This window comes from Mustelus asterias, chromosome 9 (assembly GCF_964213995.1).
Source record: "Mustelus asterias chromosome 9, sMusAst1.hap1.1, whole genome shotgun sequence".
Taxonomy (NCBI): Eukaryota; Metazoa; Chordata; class Chondrichthyes; order Carcharhiniformes; family Triakidae; genus Mustelus; species Mustelus asterias.
In genome coordinates, this window is record NC_135809.1 from 11,533,932 (window position 1) to 11,557,844 (window position 23,913).

General features: G+C 41.4%; 1 protein-coding gene across 3 annotated transcripts in view; it reads right to left on the reverse strand.

Annotated features, from left to right (window-relative positions):
• Nucleotides 1-9,057: 9,057 nt before the first annotated feature.
• The window catches only part of usp15 (ubiquitin specific peptidase 15), a 109,430-nt gene continuing 94,574 nt past the window's right edge, over nt 9,058-23,913 (reverse strand). For 2 of the 3 annotated variants that reach the window (XM_078219698.1, XM_078219697.1), the window contains 5 exons: nt 23,272-23,387; nt 17,630-17,779; nt 15,622-15,725; nt 13,505-13,593; nt 9,060-11,606 (listed from right to left, as the gene is read on the reverse strand). In XM_078219698.1, the coding sequence (XP_078075824.1) occupies nt 11,427-11,606; nt 13,505-13,593; nt 15,622-15,725; nt 17,630-17,779; nt 23,272-23,387 (639 nt within the window). In that variant the 3' untranslated portion in view covers nt 9,060-11,426. Of the gene's footprint in view, nt 11,607-13,504; nt 13,594-15,621; nt 15,726-17,629; nt 17,780-23,271; nt 23,388-23,913 lie in introns of all 3 variants that reach the window. The other variant, XM_078219699.1, reaches the window with a different exon arrangement.

The following is a 23,913-nucleotide window of genomic DNA, read 5'->3' on the forward strand; positions in this document are numbered from 1 at the left end:
TGGCAGACTCAGCCAGAGATTGAATGTTCTTCACTATTATCTTAGCTAACCAGTAAAATATGGTGATGGGTGTACTCAAATATGCTATTATAGGTATGTATAACTCAAGTAGGAATCTCAAAGCTATTTATTGGCAGCTGCCAAGGCACATGTCGGTACTTGGTTGGTCTGGTTGAAGTCATTTTAAATTTGAGGTTCTTTGGAATAGGGGAGGCGATGGCCGAGTGGTATTATCATTACACTATTCATCTGGAAACTCAATTAATGTTCTGGGGACTCAATTCAATTTAAAATATCTGGAATTAAGAATCCACTGATGACCATGAAACCATTGTCGATTGTTGTGCAAACCCATCTGGTTCACTAATTTCCTTCAGGGAAGGAAATCTGCCATCCTTACTGGTCTGGCCTACATGCGACTCCAGATCCACAGCAATGTGGTTGACTCTCAACTGCCCTCGGGCAACTAGGGATGGGCAATAAATGCTAGCCCAGCCAGCGACACCCATGTCCCACAATTAAATAAAAAAAATTCTACACAATTTGGTTGAGGAGGTACCTTGATTTTTTTTCTCCATCTTCCTTTGGTGAGAAGCAAAGTTCCAAAACACATTACGATTGTGGCATTGAAGACACATCCAAACATTGTGCATAATTCCTTAGCATACAATGGAAAGGCTTCAATCAAATCACATGTGCCCCCTCACTGAAAGCTACCTCAATGATAGACTTGTGTGGAATTAATAATAGGAGTGGATTGAGAATGGGGTAAAAAGCAGGCGGGCACTGCTACGGTCAATGGATTAGATCTATTTTGAGAGTAATTATCCGTGGTATCCTGGCCGGATCACTATGGGGTATTCTTTAAAAGCGAAAACAAGAAAGCAGATTACTACCTGAGTGGCTGTAAATTGGGGGGCCGGGGGTGGGGTAGGGGGGGCGGTGGTGGTGGGTGGTGTGTAGTGGGACCTGGGTGTTCTTGTGCACCAGTTGCTGAAGGTAAGCATGCAGGTGCAGCAGACGGTAAAGAAGGCAAACGGTATGTTGGCCTTCATTGCGAGAGGTTTTGAGTACAGGAACAGGGATGTGTTGTTCCAATTATACAGGGCCTTGATGAGGCCACAGCTAGAATATTGTGTACAGTTTTGGTCTCTTTTTCTGAGGATATTCTTGCTCTCGAGGGAGTGCAGTGAAGGTTTACCAGGCTGATTCCGGGACTGATGTATGAGGAGAGATTGACTAGGTTAGGATTGTTTTTGCTGACGAATGAGGGGGGCGGGGGGAATCTCATAGAGACTTACAAAATTCTACCAGGACGAGACAGGGTTGATGCAGGGATGATGTTCCCGATGGTGAGGGAGTCCAGAACCAGGGGTCACAGTCTGAGGATTCGAGGTAGACAATTTAGGACGGAGATGAGGAGACATTTCTTCATCCAAAGAGCAGTGAGCCTGTGGAATTCATCACCACAGGAAGTAGTTGATGCCAAAATGTTGAATGTATTCAAGAGGCAGCTGGATATAGCACTTGGGATCAGAGGTTATGGGGAAAAAGCAGGATTAGGCTATTGAGTTGGATGATCAGCCAAGATTGTAATGAATGGTGGAGCAGGCTCGAAAGGCCTCCTCCTGCTCCTATCTTCTATGTTTCTATGTTCTAAACTATTTTCAAAGAGCTGGGTCTGCATATTTTGGAAAAGCTTAGAAAGAGGAGCAATTTAATCGAGACTTGTAAAATAATAAAGGGATTAGATCGTGTTTTTTGTAGACTAATTATTTCAACTGATAGTTAGGTCGGGCCATGTTTAGATCTTATGTAAGGACAGAACTAGGTTGCCTGTTAAGTGAATCATCTTATCTTCATGAATCATGGACTTTGAATAGATTGCCAACTCAGGCAGTGACCGCTGATCCAGTTATTCCAAAGGAGAGCCGGACCTGTCCTCGGCTGGGCCAGAGACCCCCTGTACAAATCGGAGTCAGCCTGTTATATCAATCATGTCAATGATTTGCATCTTGTAAAATTACACTGAGCACATCAGATGTACAAGTTTGAGGTATCATTTCAAACATTCTGGAAGTTCAAAGGTATCCCAATGTGGTCTACTTTTTTATACAGAGTATTTACAAGCACTCCCATCCGTTGACTCTGTCTACACTTCTCGCTGCCTCGGCAAAGCAGCCAGCATAATTTAGGACCCCACGCACCCCGGACATTCTCTCTTCCACCTTCTTCCGTCGGGAAAAAGTTACAAAAGTCTGAGATCATGTACCAACCGACTCAATAACAGCTTCGTCCCTGCTGCGGTCAGACTTTTGAATGGACTTACCTTGCATTAAGTTGATCTTTCTCTGCTCCCTAGCTATGACTGTAACACTACATTCTGCACCATCTCCTTTCCTTCTCTATGAATGGTACGCTTTGTCTGCGTAGCGCGCAAGAAACAATACTTTTCATTGTATGTTAATACATGTGACAATAATAAATCAAATCAAATCACCACAGTGGACCACTTACTCCACTGTTTCCATTTATTACTTAGACTCCTGATCTTAGCATCGCCTGAAGGCGGCTAGGATTTGGGCGAGTTGGGGAGGCTTGTGCGGAGAGGAATTTCTCTAGATTTCCTTTCCTCAATGCGCCTAAACTCCCTTCCATAATTGGTCCGGATTTTTAATCGAGTTTTTTTTTGTTTTCTCCTCAGAGATTAAATGGCTCCAAGCTGGAGTACCTGTTACCAATGCATCTGGCATCACGACTGGCAGGTCAGATGACCGGCTACATACAAAAATAGAGCCAGTGATTTCAGTCCCGAACTGAAAGATGAATTTCTGAGAAACAAAATGCAAGATACCTTCACAGATATTCTGGATCCTCAACTTCCTCACCCACAGACAGCAATCAGTAAGGATAGGCAACAACACCTCCTCCACGATCATCCTCAACACCGGTGCCCCACAAGGCTGTGTTCTCAGCCCCTTACTATACTCCTTCTACACCGATTACTGTGTGGCCAAATTCCCCTCCAACTCGATTTTCAAGTTTGCTGACGACACCACGGCAGTGTCAGATCTCAAACAATGACGAGAGGGAGCACAGGAAAGAGATAGAGAATCTGGTGAACTGGTGCGGCAACAATAATCTCTCCCTCAATGTCAACAAAATGAAGGAGATAGTCATCGACTTCAGGAAGCATAGTGGAGGACGTGCCCCTGTCTACATCAATGAGGACAAAATGGAAACGGTTGAGAGCTTCAAGTTTTTAGGTGTCCAGATGACCAACAACCTGTCCTGGTCCCTTCATTGACACTCTCTACATTTCTCACTACCTTGAAAAAGCAGCCAGCATAATCAAGGAACACATGCACCCCGGACATACTCTCTTCCACCTTCTTCCATCAGGAAAGAGATACAAAAGTCCGAGGACACATACCAACTGACTCAAGAACAGCTTCTTCCCTGCTGCCATCAGACTTTTGAATGGGCCTACACCCTAGCTATGACTGCAACACTACATTCTGCACTCTCTCCTTTTCTTCTCTATGAACAGTTTTGTCTGTGCAATGTGCAAGAAACAATATACCAATACATGTGACAATAATAAATCAAATCAAATACAGAGATATCAGCAGAAGACACCAGGCCAAAAGCGGCCAAATTAAGAGAGGTGACCAAAAAATCTAGCCAAGGTAGATGGGCTTAACGAGCAAGGTAAGACAACAAAATTTTAAACTGAAAATTCCTATGTATAGGGTATATTCAGAGAAGGTTCACTAAATTGACCCAGGATAAGAGGGATTTTCTTATGAGGAGAGGTTGAGGTTGTATTCATTGGAGTTTAGAAGAGTGAGGTGACTTTATTGAACACACAGGATTCTCAAGGGGCTTTGACAGGTTAGACGCTGTCAGGTTGTTTCCCCTTGTGGGAGAGTCTGGGACCGAGCTTAGGGTTTTTTAAAAAAAAGGGCGGCATGGACAAGTTGGGCCAAAGGGTCTGTTTCCATGCTGTAAACCTCAATCACTCTATGACTGGAGAGGCTGCAGAGAAGATTGACAAGAATGATACTAGAGGACATTATCTCAGAGTAAGGGATCACCCATTTAAGATAGAGACAAAGAGGATTTTTTTCTTTCAGACAGTAGTGAACCTGTGGAATTCTTTACTGAACAGGGCTGTAGAGGCTGGGTTGTTGGGAATGTTCAAGGATGAGATAAACAGATTTTTAATCAGTAAAGGAATCAAGGGTCATGGGGATAAGGCAGGAAAGTGGAGTTGAGGATTATCACATCAGATCAGTCATGATCTAATTGAATAGCAGAGCAGACTCAATGGACCAAATGGCCTACTTCTGCTCTTATGTTTTATAACAATAATCCCTTGTATATCCAAACACATCTTTATTGTAAACTCAGATGTACAAGTACATTGCTTTATGATGTATACTCGTAAACCTTAAATGACATACATCTGAAGATATCTCGAACTTGTTGGTAAATATTACGTCCACAATAAAATTAAATCATTCATTTACTGGACCGTGCATCAGTAAATATGCAGAATACTTCATAAAAGCAGGACACATTTTCAAGTGTCTTAGAAACAAATGTGAACCAAGACCAAGGAATGGCAATTTTATATTGTGCCAATTAGAACAAGTGCTGGCAGAGTAAAGTATCAGGCAAATTAATCATGTTCCTCCACACACACAGGTAATTATTTGTTTCTTCACATAAGAGGCTTTTTCAAGAACTGGCCAACTGACAAGATTGAGATTTAAGAGTCATTAATAGGACAACTAGTATTTTTAACCACAATTCTTAATTTTAATGTTGCGAACAGGTGCGCAAGCTTTGCAAAGCTTATTTATTAGTCACAAGTAAGACTTACATTAACACCGCAATGAAGTTACTGTGAAATTCCTGGCGCCTGTTCGGTTCAATGCACCTAACCAGCACGTGGGTGGAAATTGGAGTACCCGGAGGAAACCTACGCAGGCACGGGGAGAACGTGCAAACTCCACACAGTGACCCAAGCCGAAAATCGAACCCGGGTCCCTGGTGCTGTGAAGCAGCAGTGCTAAACACTGTGCCACCCATTAAAAATCTAAGAAGCTAAAAAACTTATTCCAGGTGAAATGTGAGGTTCCTCTACATTGAGGATCCCAAATGCAGGTCAAGTGATTGGTTCATTGAACATTGCCGCTCAGTTGCTAACATGTTCCTGATGCTTGCCTCTTTAATTTTCCACCCCCGCCCTATTCCATGCTTTGTTCTTGGCCTGTATGTTCCAATAAAACCCGACACAAACTCAAAACATCTATTCAGCAATGCACAACCTTCCAGTATGAACAGGTTTATAGCATCAGATTTTAACCGCTTTCTGTTGGTCAGCAGGCATTGGTAATGGAGTGCATCGGAGTGCAGATACAGGCTGGCACTTGGGAAAAGAACCCCATTTTACCCCATTAAGTTTTCCACACCCATGGGTGTACCTACCTTTTTTTAATGGGCCACAGCCTTCTCCACCTCACCAGATTTTCTATGCTTCTCTCCTTCTCTGCTGTAACTGGTTCCTAAATTTTGTTTCTAAATTTGTGCGGTCAACGTATTTTGCCTTGCATCAATCATCCTTTGGTTCTCCACCCAAACACTGACCGTTTCATTTTATTTTATTCATTCGTGGGACATGGGTGCATTGCCCATCCCTAGTTGCCCTCGAGGTGGTTGCTGGGCCATTTCAGAGGGCATTTGTGAGTCAACCATTGCTGTGGGTCTGGAGTCACATGTAGACCAGACCAGATAATGACGGCAGATTTCCTTCTCTATAGGACATTAGTGAACCAAATGGGTTTATTCCCTGCCTTCCATTTGCCCACTGTCTGTATTTGTCCAAAAGTTGTTTATCGCTAACACCCCACAGTTCTGAAACATAAACTGTTTCCCCCCTCAATTGCTACCTGACCGGTTGAGTATTTCCAACAACGTATTAATTTCAGATGTCTAACACCCGCAACTGTTTGCTTCTTTTATTTTCCTGAACTAGCGTTTGTAAAACCACTTAGCAAAATTGACTCGCTAAGAAATCTTGTCGTCTCTGTAGCTCAGTGCACTTTGAGAGTGGTTAAAACTCAACTGTATTACCATAGGATCTTGGAAAAGACTGGAAAATATATTTCACAGGAAAAGATTGTTCAACATTCAGGAGTGGAATTAATTGGATAGCTCTTTCAGAGAATTAGCACAGTTAGGTTGGGCTGAATGGCCTCCTTCTCTGCGATATTAGACAATTGCGGCTCATTACAAATCCAAACAGAAATATTGAATAATATATTCTGTAGGTCATATGGACTTGGAACATTAACTCTGTTTCTCTCTCTCCACAGATGCTGTCCAACCTACCGTGTTTATCCAGCATTTTGTTTTTATTTCAGAATTCCAGCATCCACAGTATTTTGCTTTTACATTGGATAATTATTGAAGCCCATTCTTTTACTGTTCAATGCTAGGGCTTTCACTCAAGTGCTTGCTGCTATTATTGCTGAGTATATGCAACTCACATAAGGAGAGGCATACTTGTATTGGGAGCAGTTCAGAGAAGGTTCATTAGGCTGCTTCCAGGGATAAGGGGTTTGTCTTAAGCGGAGGTTGGGCCAATTGGGCCTATACTCATTGGAGTTTAGAAGAATGAGAATCTAAGGGGGCTCTCCAGGGTAGATGCTGAGAGGATGTTTCCCCTAGTGGGGGAAATCGAGTTCTAGGAGACACAGCTTCAAAATAATGGAGTCTCATTTAAGAGAGAGGAATTTCTTCTCTCAAAGGGTCATTCATGTTTTAGGCCTATCGTCTCTGAAATTTAGAAGAACGAGGGGAGGCCAAATTGAGGTACACATGATGATAAAAGGTATGGATAAAGTAGACGTGGAGTGGATGCTTTCTCTTGTGGGGCATTCTAGGATGAGAGGTCATAGTCTTAGGATAAGGGATAGGAAATTTAGAATAGAGTTCAGGAGAAACCAGTTCTCCCAATCTGTGGAATTCGCTACCCTATGGAGTTTGCACTTTCTCCTCGTGTCTGCGTGAGTTTCCTCCAGTTGCTCCGCTTTCCTCCCATAGTCTGAAAGACATGCTGGTTAGGTACATTGACCTGAACAGGCGTCGGAGTGTGGCAACTAGGGGAATTTCACAGTAACTCCATTGCAGTGTTAATGTAAGCCTTACTTGTGACTAATAAATAAACTTTAAAGTGCGGTGGATGCTGGGACAGTGAGTAAATTTGAGGAGTTAGACAGATTTTTAATTGGTAATGGGTTGAAGGGTTATGGGGAGAAGGCAGGAAGATGGGGACGAGGAGCATATCAGCCATGATCGAATAGCGGATCGATGGGCCGAATGGCCTAATTCTGCTCTTCTATCTTATGAACTATGTTTGGAATTCTCTTTTACCAAGAGCAGTGGAAACTGGGTCATTGAATATATTCAAGGCTGAGTTAGACAGTTTTTTGCTTGACGTAGGGTATCCAGGGTTATAGGGTAGGGGGGGGGGGGGGGGGAGGAAGGGGGCATGGCTGATTGGAAAGAGTTAACACTCCAATCAGATCAATGATCTTGAGTGGCGGAGCAAGCTCAAATTGCCTACTCCTGTTCCTATTATGCTCGAATGACCCCCACATTAGCTGGATTGGCAGGAAAGTTTCTAACCCAGAATAATCTTCACAATTTACATCCTTCTGATTCAGGATAACCAGACTAGATGACCAGAAGACATAGTTTGTGCTGATTACCAAAAGAGGGTAAATGGGAATTTTCTAATGCGGGGAATGATGATGATCGGGAATGCACTACTTGGAAGGATAGTGGAGAGAGATTCAACAGTAACTTTCAAAAGCGAATTAGAGAAGGAAAAGCTTGCAGGGCTGTGGGAAAAGAGCAGGGATTGGGATGGTTTGGATTACTCTTTCCAAGTGAGGGCATAGACACTGTGGATTAAATGATCCCGTGTTTTTTAGCTTATATCCTTTGGATTGCAAAATAAGGTGGTATCCACTGGAAGCATTGCACTTAATCACTGTTGTGTAAGACAAGATGTTTTTTTACAAGTGGGAGGTGGCAGGAGAGGCAGTTTTCACTCAGTACTTAGTAGCTGGTTCAGAGGAACAACTACCTCTCCTGTTTCAGTTCCCTGTTAGCCACAATTACTCATAGAATCCAACAGTGCAAAAGGAGGCCATTCAGTCCATCGAGTCTGCACCGACCCCAATCCCACTCAGGTTCTATCCCCATAACCCCATGCATTTATCCTGGCTCGCCCCCCTGACACCAAGGGGCAATTTGGCACGGCCAACGCACCTAACCTGCACATCTTTGGACTGCGGGAGAAAACCGGAGCACCCGGAGGAAACCCACATAGACACGGGGAGAATAATGTCCTAGGTGAGGGAGAGAAGATGAGAGCACATGATAGCCACCATCAACTGCATTTATATAGCTCTTACAAGATAGTAAAACATGCCAAAGTATTTCACAAAAGCATTAATAAAAACTGGCATTGAGATGTTAGGGGAGATGACCAAAGGCTTGCTCAAAGGAGGTTTCAAGCAGAAAGAGGTAGAGAAGCAGAGAAGTTTAGGGAGGAAAGTTATGAAGACAAGCCAGCAGCTTACAATGGCCCATCAGAAGCTTCAACTTAACTTTCATTTTCAGATTCCAATTGGGCATTTCCGGGTGCATGTGCCACAACTTGTTTTATTTGGTTGCTCACTCATCTTGCGGATAATGATGGGACCTTTCCTATTCTGAAATGGCTAGCGAAATGGACAGTTTGCGACTCTTGAGCATATTTCTGCCCATTTTAACAGCTGAAATTTGTACTGTGTGTGGCCCCCAAGTTTGAAGGTTTTGCCGCTGATGCCATCCGCCAACCTTTTGAGGTGGAAGATGGCATTTCCAATCTCATAAAAGGTTTATTCTCAGGCATCTGAATTATGCAATTTCTACAGTGGCTAACCTTCCTTCAAGTCACAGATAATTTGTGCAGGTTTTAATTTTCATTAACCAAAAACTCCAGATTTATATTGACATAAGCCTCATTAAACAAGAGGGCCCACACTCCTTAGCCATATATATGTTAACACTATCCGATAAACCCTATAAAGTTTCAGTTCATAGCACCCTTCATGACTGGTCTTTCGTTTCTATTTTTATTGATATGTAAGGATTACAATCATTGCATACACGTGTTATGCCATTTTATTTCAAAGTTCCCACAAATATATCTTAACAATAAATTATCCGTTTAAGGACACATGAATTGAGCAAGTTGTTTAATGCTGAGTATGAAACTTTGTAAACCTTCATTGAAAAACATTTTGTATTACCACACAATACCTGGCCATACCAGTGCAGTTTATATTCCCCAAGTACCAATGACAACTGAGCTTGCGGTAATGCTTTACCCAGTCGTCAAGACAGAGTGAAGTAGCTAAGGCCTTGCATAACTTTATTGTAAATTTATATAAACAGACATGCAAGTTTCAAATGTAAAATCAAATGAAATGAAGTGCAATCAAAAATATTTACCATGCTGGAGGTCTGTGACTTCCATTTTACAAAACAAAGAGGGAATAAAATCAAAAAGGCAAAGATAGGACAGTAAAACATCGAGAGAAATATCAGCACTAATATCAAGTTACTCAGCAAAGCCATTCTGGACTCATACTTAACTCATCCTGGTCGACTATAGTGTTTCTATATCTTTAACTATAACATCTCAATAAAATAATTTACCAAGTGCGCACTCACAGAGTGAACTTATTTATACAATACACCATTCAAATCAGTTTTTAATCTGTGTGTTTTTCCTTTGTTTTCATTTAAAGTGAAGACCATCATTTCTTTTATTGGCAATGGGACACAAAAGCGGTTGACTTAGGTAAAGAGCAGAGCAATTCCATAAGCATTATGCGGCTTCTGCCAATGACAGTAAGAAACCAAATAAAAACACATCCTTTCGACCTACATCAAATGGAAAGCAGCAATTCAGAAAAAAAAAAATCAAAATCCCACTCTAAGCTGTTGGCATCCTGGCCCCTTAAGTACAGCTCACTAATAAATTCAACAAGATGTACCCAGTAATATATACAATCCGTTACTGCAACATGCAAATATTTACTACACACAATTTAATATGCTGTAAGGCTATGGTGAATTCCAAAAAGGAATTAAAATAAAATCAACCCACTTGCTCACTTATTCTATCAAATTCGATAATGTAATCCACAGCTCGACTGTAAGTCTTAATACAATAACTTGAAAGTTACGAAGCTAGTTACACGTTAGGCCCCCTGGTCGTACACAAAAAAAATAAAGAGTGCAAACCAAGTTTGCTGAACGAAAGAAGAAAAAATTATCCAGCACATCAATTTAATCTGTTATGACATTCCATTTTTAACCCTGAGTACTGCAAGCTCGTTTGCAGTTTACAAAATATGTTTCCTGTCACAGAATACCTGCAGAAACGATTTTCTGTTCACTTCTGACGCTGCACCTCACGACCATTCGGAAGGTGGGATTGCAGAAATATGGCGGGACTGCTGAGCATTTCTTTAAAAAAAAAAATCTGTTGATTCTTCGAATCAGCGGTAATTGTAATTTCCTCCGTTTCCTCGTTTTTGGCGCAGAAATGCCACTGCAGTCCTCAAAGGGTTAAAGTAGATTTTTGCAAATGTCCACAGCACGCACGCAAGCTTTATGCGCTTCCGCGAGGCGAGTGTGTTGCACTTTGCCTACCTAGGACAGTAACCCCATAACACAGGCCAATTGATGATGCTTGATGGGAACTTGAAAGTCACTGCACAGCACAATCAAACGGCAGTTTTGCCACTAGTCCTCAATTTCAATGGGCCTTACAATGATTGTTTAGACAAACTATGGCACTGAATTAGTGAACCAGCTGTCCATTCAGTTTTAAGTGCTTATGTTCTCTACTGCTTAAGCAAGGCATGTAAATTGCACACTTTGCTATTTACTTTAGCTCATGGACACAATCTTTACAAAAATAACTGATGTGTTTTTTTTTGGGAGATTAACTAGCACATTTTCAAAAACAAGACAGGAGTGAAGGAGGGGGAACCACTTAATTATTTCTGCATATATTTAGTGTAAAGAACCAGCATACATCAGTAAGACAAATAAGATTTCATGGATCATATACCGCAATTAGCTTCTAATCAAGTTTCTAATACACTTCAGCTTCAAGTAATTCACTTAAGTCTATCTCAACATGAAAAATCCAAAATGGCTTTTAGCTCAGGCTGATGTAGCACCTCTTCTGGATGATCTTTCGCTCTTAGTTTGTGGTATGCTTCTGGTTTTCCAGTGTCTGGGGCAGGAATCTGCGTTGGGAGAGTTTCAACGTGACATCACGGCTGTCAGTTTGTGTGCATGCAGTTTTCATTCTCTACATCGTTCTCGTTACAGTCCTCGTCACTCTCCCGCGGGATGCCTAAAGATGCAGAAGATTCCTTCTTAGCACTATGATCGTGTGCAAAATAGCCTGTGCCACTGATTGTATCTTGTCTCTGGTAGAAGAGGACGTAAGCAGCTTTGGACTGTTGGAATGAAAGGGAACATGGGAAAGTTTATTAGCAAGTGTCTGCTCACACCAAATTCAGTAACTGAAAATTCCTGACCAAATTTCAGCAGAATCTTTGCTGAACCATTTTACAGAATAAAACAGAATTGACCCAAATGCCACCAACATAGGTACTACAGTCTCATTTAAATGGCTCAAATTTTAATCCAACTGTGACAAACATTCAAACACTAATTTTGCTTTACTGATTCTAGCGCCTTATTTTTTTAAAAAGGGAGTCCTCAACAATCTCAAGGGTATCCAGCCAACTTCAAAATTCAACCCCTCCTTTCAGCTAGTGGGCAAGTCATCCTTAGACCAATTATCTTCGTGGCAAGGAAATAATGGGAGGTGATCAGGAATACGTACAACTAAGAGCAAAAATATCGATTGGTAACACAAAACATGACAAAGATAAAAGCAAAATACTGCAGAGGCTGGAATCTGAAACAAGAACAGAAAATGCTGGATGGCACAGGGGTTAGCACTGCTGCCTCAGAGTCAGGGACCCGGGTTCGATTCCCAGCTTGGGTCACTGTGTGGAGTTTGCACATTCTCCCCGTGTCTGCGTGGGTTTCCTCCATGTGCTCCAGTTTCCTCCCTCAATCCAAAGGTGTGCAGGTTAGGTGGATTGGCCGTGTTAAATTGCCCCTTAGTGTCAGGGGGACTAGCTGGAGTAAATGCATGGGGTTATGGGGATAGGGCCTGGATTGGATTGTGGATGGTGCAGACTCGATGGGCTGAATGGTCTCCTTCTACACTGTAGGGATTCTATATATGAAAATTTCAGCGGGTCTGACAGCATCTGTGGAGAGAGAATAGAGCCAACGTTTTGAGTCTGGATGACCCTTGGTCAGAGCTGAAGACAAAAGAGCCATCTCGACTCAAAACGTTGGCTCTTTTCTCTCTACGCGGATGCTGTCAGACCTGCTGAGATTTTCCAGCATTTTCTGTTTTTGTTATGACACTGAAAGAGCTGCAGGTGTTTTAGAAATCAGAAAATGGCTCAGTGGCAGCACTTTCACACATCAGTCAAGGAGCCATGGATCCAACTCCAGCCTAGACATTAGAATCCTGATTGACATCGATGCTGTACCAAGAGCGAATTGTACACCAATTGTGTTTAATTGTATGCAGCGATGGGCATTAACTGCGATTCACGTGAATCATTGTTAACAGATAGGCTGAAACAACATCTGCTGATTTAGGAAGTGCATGCTTATATGTATAACTGAAAAAGAAACATAAAAAATATGCATAGGCTCCAATTCTATCCTTCGTCAATTGGCTTTCTGAAATTGGCCTTCTGAAAAGGAGTGCTGTATTATCAGGAGTGCCATATTTCAGAACATTAGTGAACCAGATAGGTTTTTCTGACAATCGACAATGGTTTCATGGTCATCAGTAGATTCTTAATTTCAGATTTTTTAAAATCCATCTGCCATGGTGGGATTCGAACCTGGGTCCTCCAGAACATGAGCTGAGTTTCTGGATGAATAGTCAAGCGATAATACCACTAGGCCATCGCCTCCCCGTTATAGAGACATTATATTTGCTTACACTGGCAAAATCACCTCTTTAATTTTCTGGTAAGATCTGTCCCGTTATACCACTGACTGCACTTCATACGTGCATCATAGGCATGTGCTTTGGAATGCCCCAAGAGCTTGAAAGATGTCAAATAAATTGAGAACTTTGCTTGTAACAAATTGACAGAAGTATCAAAAGTTTGCACTGTCGGGTGAAAACTTTGGCAAAAAAAATCATTCACTTTTACCTTGGATATACTGCCTTCCCAACCAATTTGTGCAACCAGTTATTAATACAGTGCAACATTCTATTATGCGGGATAATATTATTGAAAAAAATACTTGCCACTATTTGGTCTTCTGTTGCTGATGAAACGCTGGTGTCATCGAAATAGTACCACTTATTGTCATCTTTGTTCTTGGCAAAGGCTGTGTCTTTGGGATAGAGGTAAGTTAGCAGAACGAAAATAGGAAGCGTGGACTAGAAATACTCTGGAATATTTTCTGCTCTTATAAATTTAACACAATCTTTAACTTAATGCCTAAAACGAATGGATTCATTATTTTTAAATCACTGCACACTGACTAAGACAACAAAATCAAAGGATCAGCACAGGGGAAGCAGCCCAGTTAGCTGGCTCATTATTTGAACACTCCATAATTGCCATCCAAGGACATCTTGGCACAGAAGCATCAACCTTTACCAGTTCTTCGTTATCCACCAACTTAAAGCGGTAACCACATTGCCACCCACCCTGCCTCACCACCACCCAATTTTTACTTCAGGAGTATACAGATTTCTGTTTTAAAAAAAAGCACGTGTTTAGCAGGAGAGCTTCTGAAAAAGAAAGTAATTGTGGGAGAAATCTGACTCTGAAATTGTGCTCAACAACACTGTTGTGGCCCACTCTGAGTAAACCTCACTACAAAGCGGCCTTGATATTTTGGAGCGATCAATTGCTTAGTTCACAGGTAATAGCGACTCTTGTGATGTGGGTGCTTTGCTGTGAAAGCAAAGCATTCAGTGAGATCTGTTGAGGCCAAACGATGTTCCAGACCGAGGAGGAAAATAAATGGTTTCCTCAGCCACCACCTTAAGTAACAGGTCATCTCTAATGTTACTGCTGCTCGTACAAGACCTTGACAGTAAATGTGGTGCTTTGTCTGCAGCCGAGAGGGAAGTCAAAGCACAGCCATCACACCAAGTCGAAATGTTAACACGAGTCAATCAGCATTCAGTATGCAGGCTTCAACAGAGATCCAACATTTATACCAGTCAAGTCATTTCAACAGACCCAAAATTAATCCTGGTCAACAACAACTGGCATTAATGAAGTGCTTTCAATAGATTAAAGTGGACCAAGGCACTTCACATGAGCGATTACATAGCAAAATTTGACACTGAACCATAAGAAAGTTTTAGGGAAGATGACCAAAAGCTTGATCAGAGAATTAGATTTTTATGGAGCATCTTAAAAGCAGAAAGGAGGTGGTTGGGAGGCTTAGGGAGAGAATTTCTAAATTCTAAAAGCATAGCCACCAATGGTGGCACAATTAAAATCAGAGCTCAAGGGGCCCGAATTAGACGTGTGCAGATACCTTTGAGGAATGTGGAGTTGGAGAAAATTACAGTTAGGGAAGGGCATGGTGGGATTTGAAACAAAGGTGAGAATTTTATCATTGAAGCATTGCTTAACCAGGAGCCAATCTGTCAATAATGGGGCATATAGGACCTGGTGCATGGGCAGCAGAGTTTTGGATGACTGCCTGTTTACAGAAGATACCACTTAGATAGGGAGGCAAACTTGGAGTGTGTTGTAATAGTCAAGCTTAGAGATAACAAAGATGTGCAGGAGGGTTTCAGCAGCAGTAGAATCGGGGATCTTTCCTGGATGGAAATAGACAGACAATCTAAATGATGGGATGGATATGTGTTCAGAAACTCATACCAAGCTCAAGTATGACACCTAGGATGTGAACAGTTTGATTCAGTCTCAGAAAGTTCCGAGGAGAGCGATGAAGTCGGTGTCTAGGCTACGGTGTTTGTGGTGGGGACCAAAGACATTGGCATTGGGTTTTTTTCCATATGAAACGGGAAGAAATTTCTGCTTATATATTCTGTCTATATTAGGTGAATTGGCCATGATAAATTATCCCTTAGTGTCAGGGGAACTAGCATGGGGTTATGGGATAGGGCCTGGGTGGGCTTGTGGTCGGTGCAGACTCAAGGGGCCGAAAGGCCTCCTTCTGCACTGTATGATTCAATGGTCTATGATATCAGATAAGCAAATTGGCAATTTAGAGAGAGTTTCATTTCAATGGAGACCTAGAATTAGTGTCAGTCAGTTAACAGTCTGTCACTTTTGAAGGCTATTAGGGTGATTGCACAATTGTTGGATGGTATGTATTTACAGGTCACCACTGGTATATATATAGACACAGAATTTGATTCAGAATACTTACAATGTCCTCCACCCATTCCACCGTAGTGATTTGACACAGCAATCAAATTATATTCACAACGACCAGCATTTGGATTGATGAGAAATTCAGACATGTCTAAATCACTATTGAAAAAGAAGCATTACGTTAACATTTACTTGCCCACAACTCTAAAAATGCCCTACTTGCAGACATCAGCACAAGTTTTTGATAGAATACCTGTTCACATATATAGCCAGCTCCTCTTATTATCCATCCATTTTCAACCATCCCCTGTGTAAATGTACAAATCTCAAATGCAATCTTACTCTATGTAAATGTTATATGTGCAGATTGAATAAAACTCATTTTATCGCCCATTTTTTAGATTAAAAAGTTAATACCTATAAATAGTGAATAACAGAGGGGAAGGACTGCTGTAACCCTATTTCAGTACATTTGTTCCATTGAGGTGTCTCAATTTTTAATCTCATGTCTCGACACTGGTCCCCAGTTCCTTCTTTGTTAGTGAGCTCTTTCCAGGTTCTCTCTCTCATTGCCCTTGACTGACTTGGTCCTGATGTTGCCCAACACATTTGCTTCCTTGTCTGTCTCCCACCCGTGGTGGCAGTACAGTATATGTCCATTGCCTGGCCTCCATCAGTGTTCCCCAGAATGGTGTGGGAACTGAACAAGGTGGTGGTCAATGGCACAAACCAAGGGCCCATTATTCTGTGAGAATGGTGTTAATGCCCCAAGCCTAAGCAACACAGGGACAGAACCCTTAAAAATGGTCCTGCAGCAGTTATAACCCACTTCTTGGGTCACTATCTGTGTGGAGTTTGCAAGTTCTCCCCGTGTCTGCGTGGGTTTCCTCTGGTGCTCCAGTTTCCTCCCACAGTCCGAAAGGCATGCTGGTTAGGTGCATTGGCCATGTTAAGTTCTGCCTCAGTGTATCCGAACAGGTGTCCCAATGTGGCAACTAGGGGATTTTCACAGTAACTTCATTGCAGTGTTAAGGTAAACCTACTTGTGACACAATTAAATAAACTTTAAATCTCACCTTGTTGCTTGCCCCCTCGTGTGTGTATCTAGCTTCCCCTTAAGTGCTATTGACTTCACTCCTTGTAGCAGAGTTCCTCTGGGTAAATAAGTTTTTCTTAAATTCTTTATTTGATTTAATTAGTGACCATTTTTTATTCATGACCCTTCGATTTGATCTCCCACATAAGTTGAAACATCATCACTATGTCTACCCGAACAAAAACCTTCAGAATTTTGAAGAGCTCTATAATTTTAATTTGATTAATCTGTGGACTTTCTAAAATGGTGGTTCAGTTGCTTCCCATTACAGCAGAGCACCCTCCTTTGAGTAAGTAGATGGTTAACTTCTCCAGGACCGTTGTAGTCTGTACCATTGCCGGTTTAGATAACAATATGAAGGGAGTGACAAGTGTTCAATACCAATATAGGAAATTGGGCAGATTGTGAATTGGCAGCCTGAGGTCCAATCTTCCTTTGAATTTTACAGAACCAGATTGCAAACTCTTTGCAGACACTGCTAGTTTCAATGTTAGTCTTATTTGGTTTGAACTTCAAAATCTTCAATATTTTCCAAGTCAATGTTAAATAAAATGTGGTGCGGTGTGCAACTGGCTGCTATTTTGTGGCACCTGAGTAAACTAATTTTACCCCAAAGTAGTGGGCAAGTCAGTCTCCTCCCTGTGTAATACACACACCTAACCAGGCCAGTGTCAAGTACTGCCAATACCAAGAATAAACTCCATTTACATTGCTGATACCTTAAACTAAGGTGACTGCACCATACTATACTAGCTTGTCTTCATTTAAGTAAGACAACCCCGGGACTTGAACCTGCAGCTTCAGCAATGTCAAACCTGGGTGAATTTACGAGTGTGTGAATTTGACACAGAGACCATTAGCACTATCCGCAGCAACAATTCAGAAGTGAAACCCTGCTGCAGATCTAAACGCTTGCACTATCTAATCAGGAGAAACGTGACCAGATTCAAGTCACTTTGAGACATACCTAATAGGAAAATCAACCAGTGTGTCCAGCTTGTCTCGCCAGTAACGACTATAGGAAAATCGCTTCAAGTGTACCACTAATACAGGGGGTAATGACCACAGGTCCAGTTTTTTGGTGGCTTGCTGATGTTGTTTGCAGTTTGGACAGTACCTGAAGGGAAACAGTTGGAAAAAAAAATACTGTTCTTTAATTTCTTCTCCTTCATCAAATAGCAATCCCTCCAATCTGAGAAAAAAACCCTTTTCTCTATGTCTGATCGTCAGATGTACGATTAAAAGACTTAAATTTCACAGTCTCTGAGGGAAAAGTACTCTGAATATTGGACACTGCTCTTGCAGTAAAATCTTCTACAGCTGAGACTGGTGTACTTGAGACACAAAATACTTGTTAAACAAAAAGCCTTACCTCCACCATGAATAAACCAACTGGGATATTATGTTGAAGCAAACAAGAATATAGATGGAAATACCAGATGCCAAGCCCACTCATGTAAGCAGTGCAATGAGGTGTAAAAATAAAAGAGTTACAAACATAAACGTGGACACACCAGGCAACAGGGAGCACCACAAATCTTCACAACCAGCACAAGAGGCACAACTTCAGGAGCAGTAACAGCAGATTGATGATAGAAACATAGAATATAGGAGCAGGAGGAGGCCATTTGGCCCTTCGAGCCTGCTCCACCATTCATTACGATCATGGCTGATCATCCAACTCAATAGCCTAATCCTGCTTTCTCCCCATAACCTTTGATCCCATTTGCCCCAAGTGCTATATCCAGCCACCTCTTGAATACATTCAATGTTTTAACATCAACTACTTCCTGTGGTAATGAACTCCACAGGCTCACCATTCTTTGGGTGAAGAAATGTCTCATCTCCGTCCTAAACGGTCTATCCATAATCCTCAGACTGTGACCCCTGGTTCTGGACTCTCCCACCATCAGGAACATCCTCCCTGCATCTACCCTGTCTAGTCCTGTTAGAATTTTATAAGTCTATGAGATTCCCCCATATCCATCTGAACTCCAGCGAAAACAATCCTATCCTAGTCAATCTCTCCTCATACATCAGTCCCGCCATCCCCGGAACCAGCCTGATAAACCTGGTGGTGTGTGTTCATTAATCTAGGAAGTTTCATTCTGACTTCCGTCTTCAGCAGTTCCAATTAACATAACTTTTCACAGCTCCCAACACTTAGATTGCTTCAAGATGCAATCTTTTGTACAATCTCTCACCTAAACTTGGGCATGTATAGGCCTTCCATGCAAGCTTTCCATTTTTAAAATTATTTTTAAAAAGTTGTTGATTCGATTGGAAATGGTCAAATTAACCATTTGGCTGAATCAACCCAGAACGACGTGGATTCTGGCAAGATTTTTGATTACGTTTCACCTGGTCAGAAAAGCAAAACCACACGAGATCCAAGTGAAAGTGGCAAATTGAATTCAAAATTGTCTCAGTGGCAAGAGACAAACACTAATGGTTATTGAGTGGTTTAGGGAGGCAGTTTTCAGTGGGATTCCACAAGGCTCCTTACTTTTTGAGGCATGAAGTATATATCAATAATTTAGATCTAAATTGAAATTAAGTATGCAAATGATGCAAAAAAGAGAGAGCTGACCTCTGAAGGAAGAAATCAATGGGCTGGTCAGAAAAGTAGCGGTTTAAACTCAACCTCTGACGTGAAGTCATTTATTTGGGAGTGTAAACAGGGCAAAGGAGAATATAATGGTAGGATACTGGGTATAGTGGAATAAAATAATTGTAATGTACTATGTTTGGGGTTGTAGGTTGTAAATAAAATGAAAAGAATGGGAGATTTGAGTCACACTATTCGGATATGGCGTCCATCTTTTTAAGTGCTTTATGGAGGCCTCTACTATCAACAACGTAACCCAAATATTGAAATGACGTCTGGGAAAACAAATCACACTTTCCTTTCTTGATATGCAGACTATGTGCTTGAAGACATCCCAATGTTGCTTCTAAATTATTCAAGTGCTCCTGTTCGCTGGACCCTGTAATTAGAATATCATCCAGGTAACACTACACCAGAGAGACGACTTTTGGAACAGGGCTGGTCCAAAAGGTAATCTTTTATAATGAAAAAGACCTTAATGAGTAATGATGGTAAGCAATGGTCAAGACTCAACAGCTACAGTCATCTGTAGACATGCTTGTGAAACATCAAGCTTGGGAAATTTCTGCCCACCTGATAACCCAGTAAACAAACCTTCAAATAATGGAAGCAGATATTGATCAGCACACAACATTAGATTTATGGTTGTTTTAAAATCACCACAAATAGGAACTGAACCATCTGGTTTTGTGACAGCTATGATGGTGGTAGCCCAGTCACTCATTGTAACTGGCTCTAACGCACCAGTGTTACCATAGAACCATAGAAAATTACAGCTCAGAAACAGGCCTTTTGGCCCTTCTTGTCTGTGCCGAACCATTTTATGCCTAGTCCCACTGACCTGCACTTGGACCATATCCCTCCACACCCCTCTCATCCATGAACCCGTCCAAGTTTTTCTTAAATGTTAAAAGTGACCCCGCATTTACCACTTTATCCGGCAGCTCATTCCACACTTCCACCACTCTCTGCGTGAAGAAGCCCCCCCTAATATTCCCTTTAAACTTTTCTCCTTTCACCCTTAACCCATGCCCTCTGGTTTTTTTCTCCCCTCGCCTCAGCGGAAAAAGCCTGCTTGCCTAGGTGTACTAATTCTTCTTCAACCTTGGGAAGAATTGTGCTGGCACTGGAGATGCAGAGGTGATTTACTAGGTTGATTCCGGAGTTGAGAGGGTTGGCTTATGAGGAGAGACTGAGTAGACTGGGACGATACTCATTGGAATTGAGAAGAATGAGGGGAGATCTTATAGAAACATATAAAATAATGAAGGGAATAGATTAGAAGCAAGGAAGTTGTTTCCACTGGCAGGTGAAACCAGAACTAAGGGGCATAGCTTCAAAATAAGGGGCAGCAGATTTAGGACTGAGTTGAGGAGGAACTTCTTCATCCAAAAGGTTGTGAATCTATGGAATTCCCTGCCCTGTGAAGCTGTTAAGGCTACCTCGTTGAATGTTTTAAAGGCAAAGATAAATTTTTGAACAGTGAAGGAATTAAAGAATTAAGCGAGCGGGCAAATAAGTGGAGCTGAGTCCACAAAAAGATCAGCCATGATCTTATTGAATGGCAGAGCAGGCTCGAGAGTCCAGATGGCCTACTCTTGCTCCTAGTTCTTATGAATTACATGTGGCACCGCTCTTGCTTTGAGACTTTTTGGTTGACAAGTTGGCTTTATCTTGAGTTTCACTTGGAAGCTCTTCATTGAGCCCAGTGTCTCTTTGAATGCACACTTGTATTTACCCATAAGAGGCTGCAGGTCTGTTTTGGCATTGACCAAACCGTTAACAGCATTTGTTAAGCTTTATCTTCTCCAACCATGATCTCCCAAATAGAGCTGGAAAATTGCCACGGACAACATGGAGAGGCAACCCAAATGTAACTTTTTAATGGCATGATCTCTTCCATGTATGTCCTTAAAATCATGTCAGCTAGTTTTGAAGGAAGATGCTTCAATTTTGGTTGGTATGTAGTTTCAGGAATTAAAGATACAGCAGCACCAGTATCTACCTGCATCGTAATAGGTTGTCCACACTGGAATCACCCAAAATCTATGTGATTCAACCTATATGGATAAGATGTTCAGTTGGAGCTTTTCATAATATTTCTGGACATTCTCAACTTCTTTTCTTCCATGCTGTAAATTCTTGTTGCAAAGTAACTATTTCTTCATTTTGAAGGTGCCCAGGTTCTTCTTCTGAATACTCTTCTCATGGGAAGCTGGTCTAGCCCAACAACCTTTTGCAATATAATCCATTTTGTCACAATTCTTGCATTGACCATCCTTGCTCCAGCATTCACTCGCTGAATGGCCCACTTTGGCACCTGTAACTTTCTTGTTCCACTTTGACTTTTCATGGGCAGATTCCAACTTGTGGATCTTCATTCCTGTACTAAATTGTGCAGCCTCTTTAGCAGCCAGTTTCGTCGACACTGCGATTTCTACTGCTTTCTTTAAAGTCAGAACATGTCCAGTAAGCAATCTTCTTTGGTTAACCTCATTTTGAAGTTCACAAACTAGACGATCACAAAGAGTATCTGCGAAACACTCACCAAATTCACAATGTTGTGCCTGTCTTTTTAAGGTTGCCACGAACGGAGCATTGCTTTCACCTTCCACTTAATTCCTTCGGTGGAACCAGGACCGCTCCGCGATGATCAATGGCTTTGGAGGGTAATGCACTTCAAGGGTCTTGTTAAGTCATCGTAAATTTTGGTTCCTGGCTTTGCTGGATGAACCAAGCCCCGGAGAAAAGCTGCTACGAGTAATGAGTTCATAATTTTATTCGCTTGGCTAAAGTACTGAAAACACTCCACATTGGAACTTCATGATTCATTTTATTCATCAGAAAGGCTCATGGATCCTAATTGACCGCCATTTCTCTTGCTGGCACGAGCGACTCAAGACTGCTCAGTATATTATTAATTTTACTGTCTTCCCAGTACTTCCCCTTTTACCCTGGAGACCATTGACTTGGTGTATATTTTCTTTCAAATGACCCCATCTATACAGCAAAGCATCTACTCTTTTCAAATATGCCAGTTACTGCCTGGAATCTCTCCCTTCTCGAATTAGAAAAATCCCCTCTTTTTTCTTCTTGTAATGTCCTAACTACTTTAGGGGTTTTGGGTTTTAAACAAAAAGAAAATAATGTGGTTTGCACACCTAGATTCAAAGTAACACACAACAGGTAAATTCTAGGAGCTTTTGTCTGGACAGAGGACAAACTGAAAGCTAAGCAGCCTCTGCAACATCTTAATGAAATCACCATTAAATCATGCGATCAGCTCTTAAAGCAATCATGCAACCACTTAAATATATAACTGACTGCAAGTTCACAGTACACAGAAGGTAGCTGGACAGGAAGATATAGCGATTAAGGTGAGGTACAACATACTTACCTTCATTAACTAAGGAATTTAGAATAAGAGCAAAGAAGCAATGCTACAAATGTAAAAAAAAAACTCTAGTTAGGCATCAGCTAGAGGACTGTGTGCAGTGCTGGTCACTACAAGAAGGATGCAATCACAGTAGAGAGGATATGGAGGAGACATTCAAGGATGTTTCCAGCATTAGAAAATTTGTGCTGTGGGAAACAATTGGATAGGCTGAGGTTGCTTTCTTTGGGAGAGAGGAGATGATTTAATTGATGCGTACAAAATCATGAGGGATTTAAATAGAGTGGGATAGGAAGGACCTCTTTTCTTTAGCAGAGGTCAATATTGAGGGGACATAGATTTCAATTAATTGGTAGAAAGATTAAGAGTTGTTGGGAAGATTTTTCACCCAGAGCATATTGGGGATCTGAAACTCTCTGCCTGAAAATGAGATTGGGTCATATAGCTCTTTTTCAACTAGTAGCGACACAACAGGCCAAATGGCTGCCTTGTGTAACGTAGATTTCTATGGTACTATGATCAGCTGACAATCAATGTTCATAGAATTTAGTAATATCTTCAATCAATTACATTTCAATGCTACCCAAAACAACTTAAAATTACTTACCATGGGTCCTCCGCACCTAGTTTCTCCTTTGTTGTAAAAAGTTCAATACAGTCTTTTAACTTTACAAACATTTTTTTCTGAGGCCTATATTCCATGCTTTCATGCTTCTCAAAATCCTACATTTAAAAAAAAAAGCATCTCTTACTTCAGTTTTCAAAATTATAACAGAAAATGGTATTGATTATCCACTACAGAATTCTCAATACATGCGTATTATTGTTCCTAAATAATTGCTGCAATTTAGGAAATTATCAGTGAATGCATTTCTCAAAAGTACCAGTGATCTTCCATATCATGCCTCTAGTAAAATGTGTTTTTTTTAATATAAAGGACGGACTGTTACATCATGACATGATGTGGAGATGCCGGCGTTGGACTGGGGTAAACACAGTAAGAGTTTTAACAGCACCAGGTTAAAGTCCAACAGGTTTATTTGGTAGCAAATGCCATTAGCTTTCGGAGCGCTGACGAAGGAGCAGCGCTCCGAAAGCTAATGGCATTTGCTACCAAATAAACCTGTTGGACTTTAACATCATGACATGACCATATATATTTATTCTTGCATGGGATGTGGGCGTCACTGGTAAAGCCAACATTTGCTGCCCATCCCCAATAGCCCTAGTGGATTGTTAAGCCATTTAT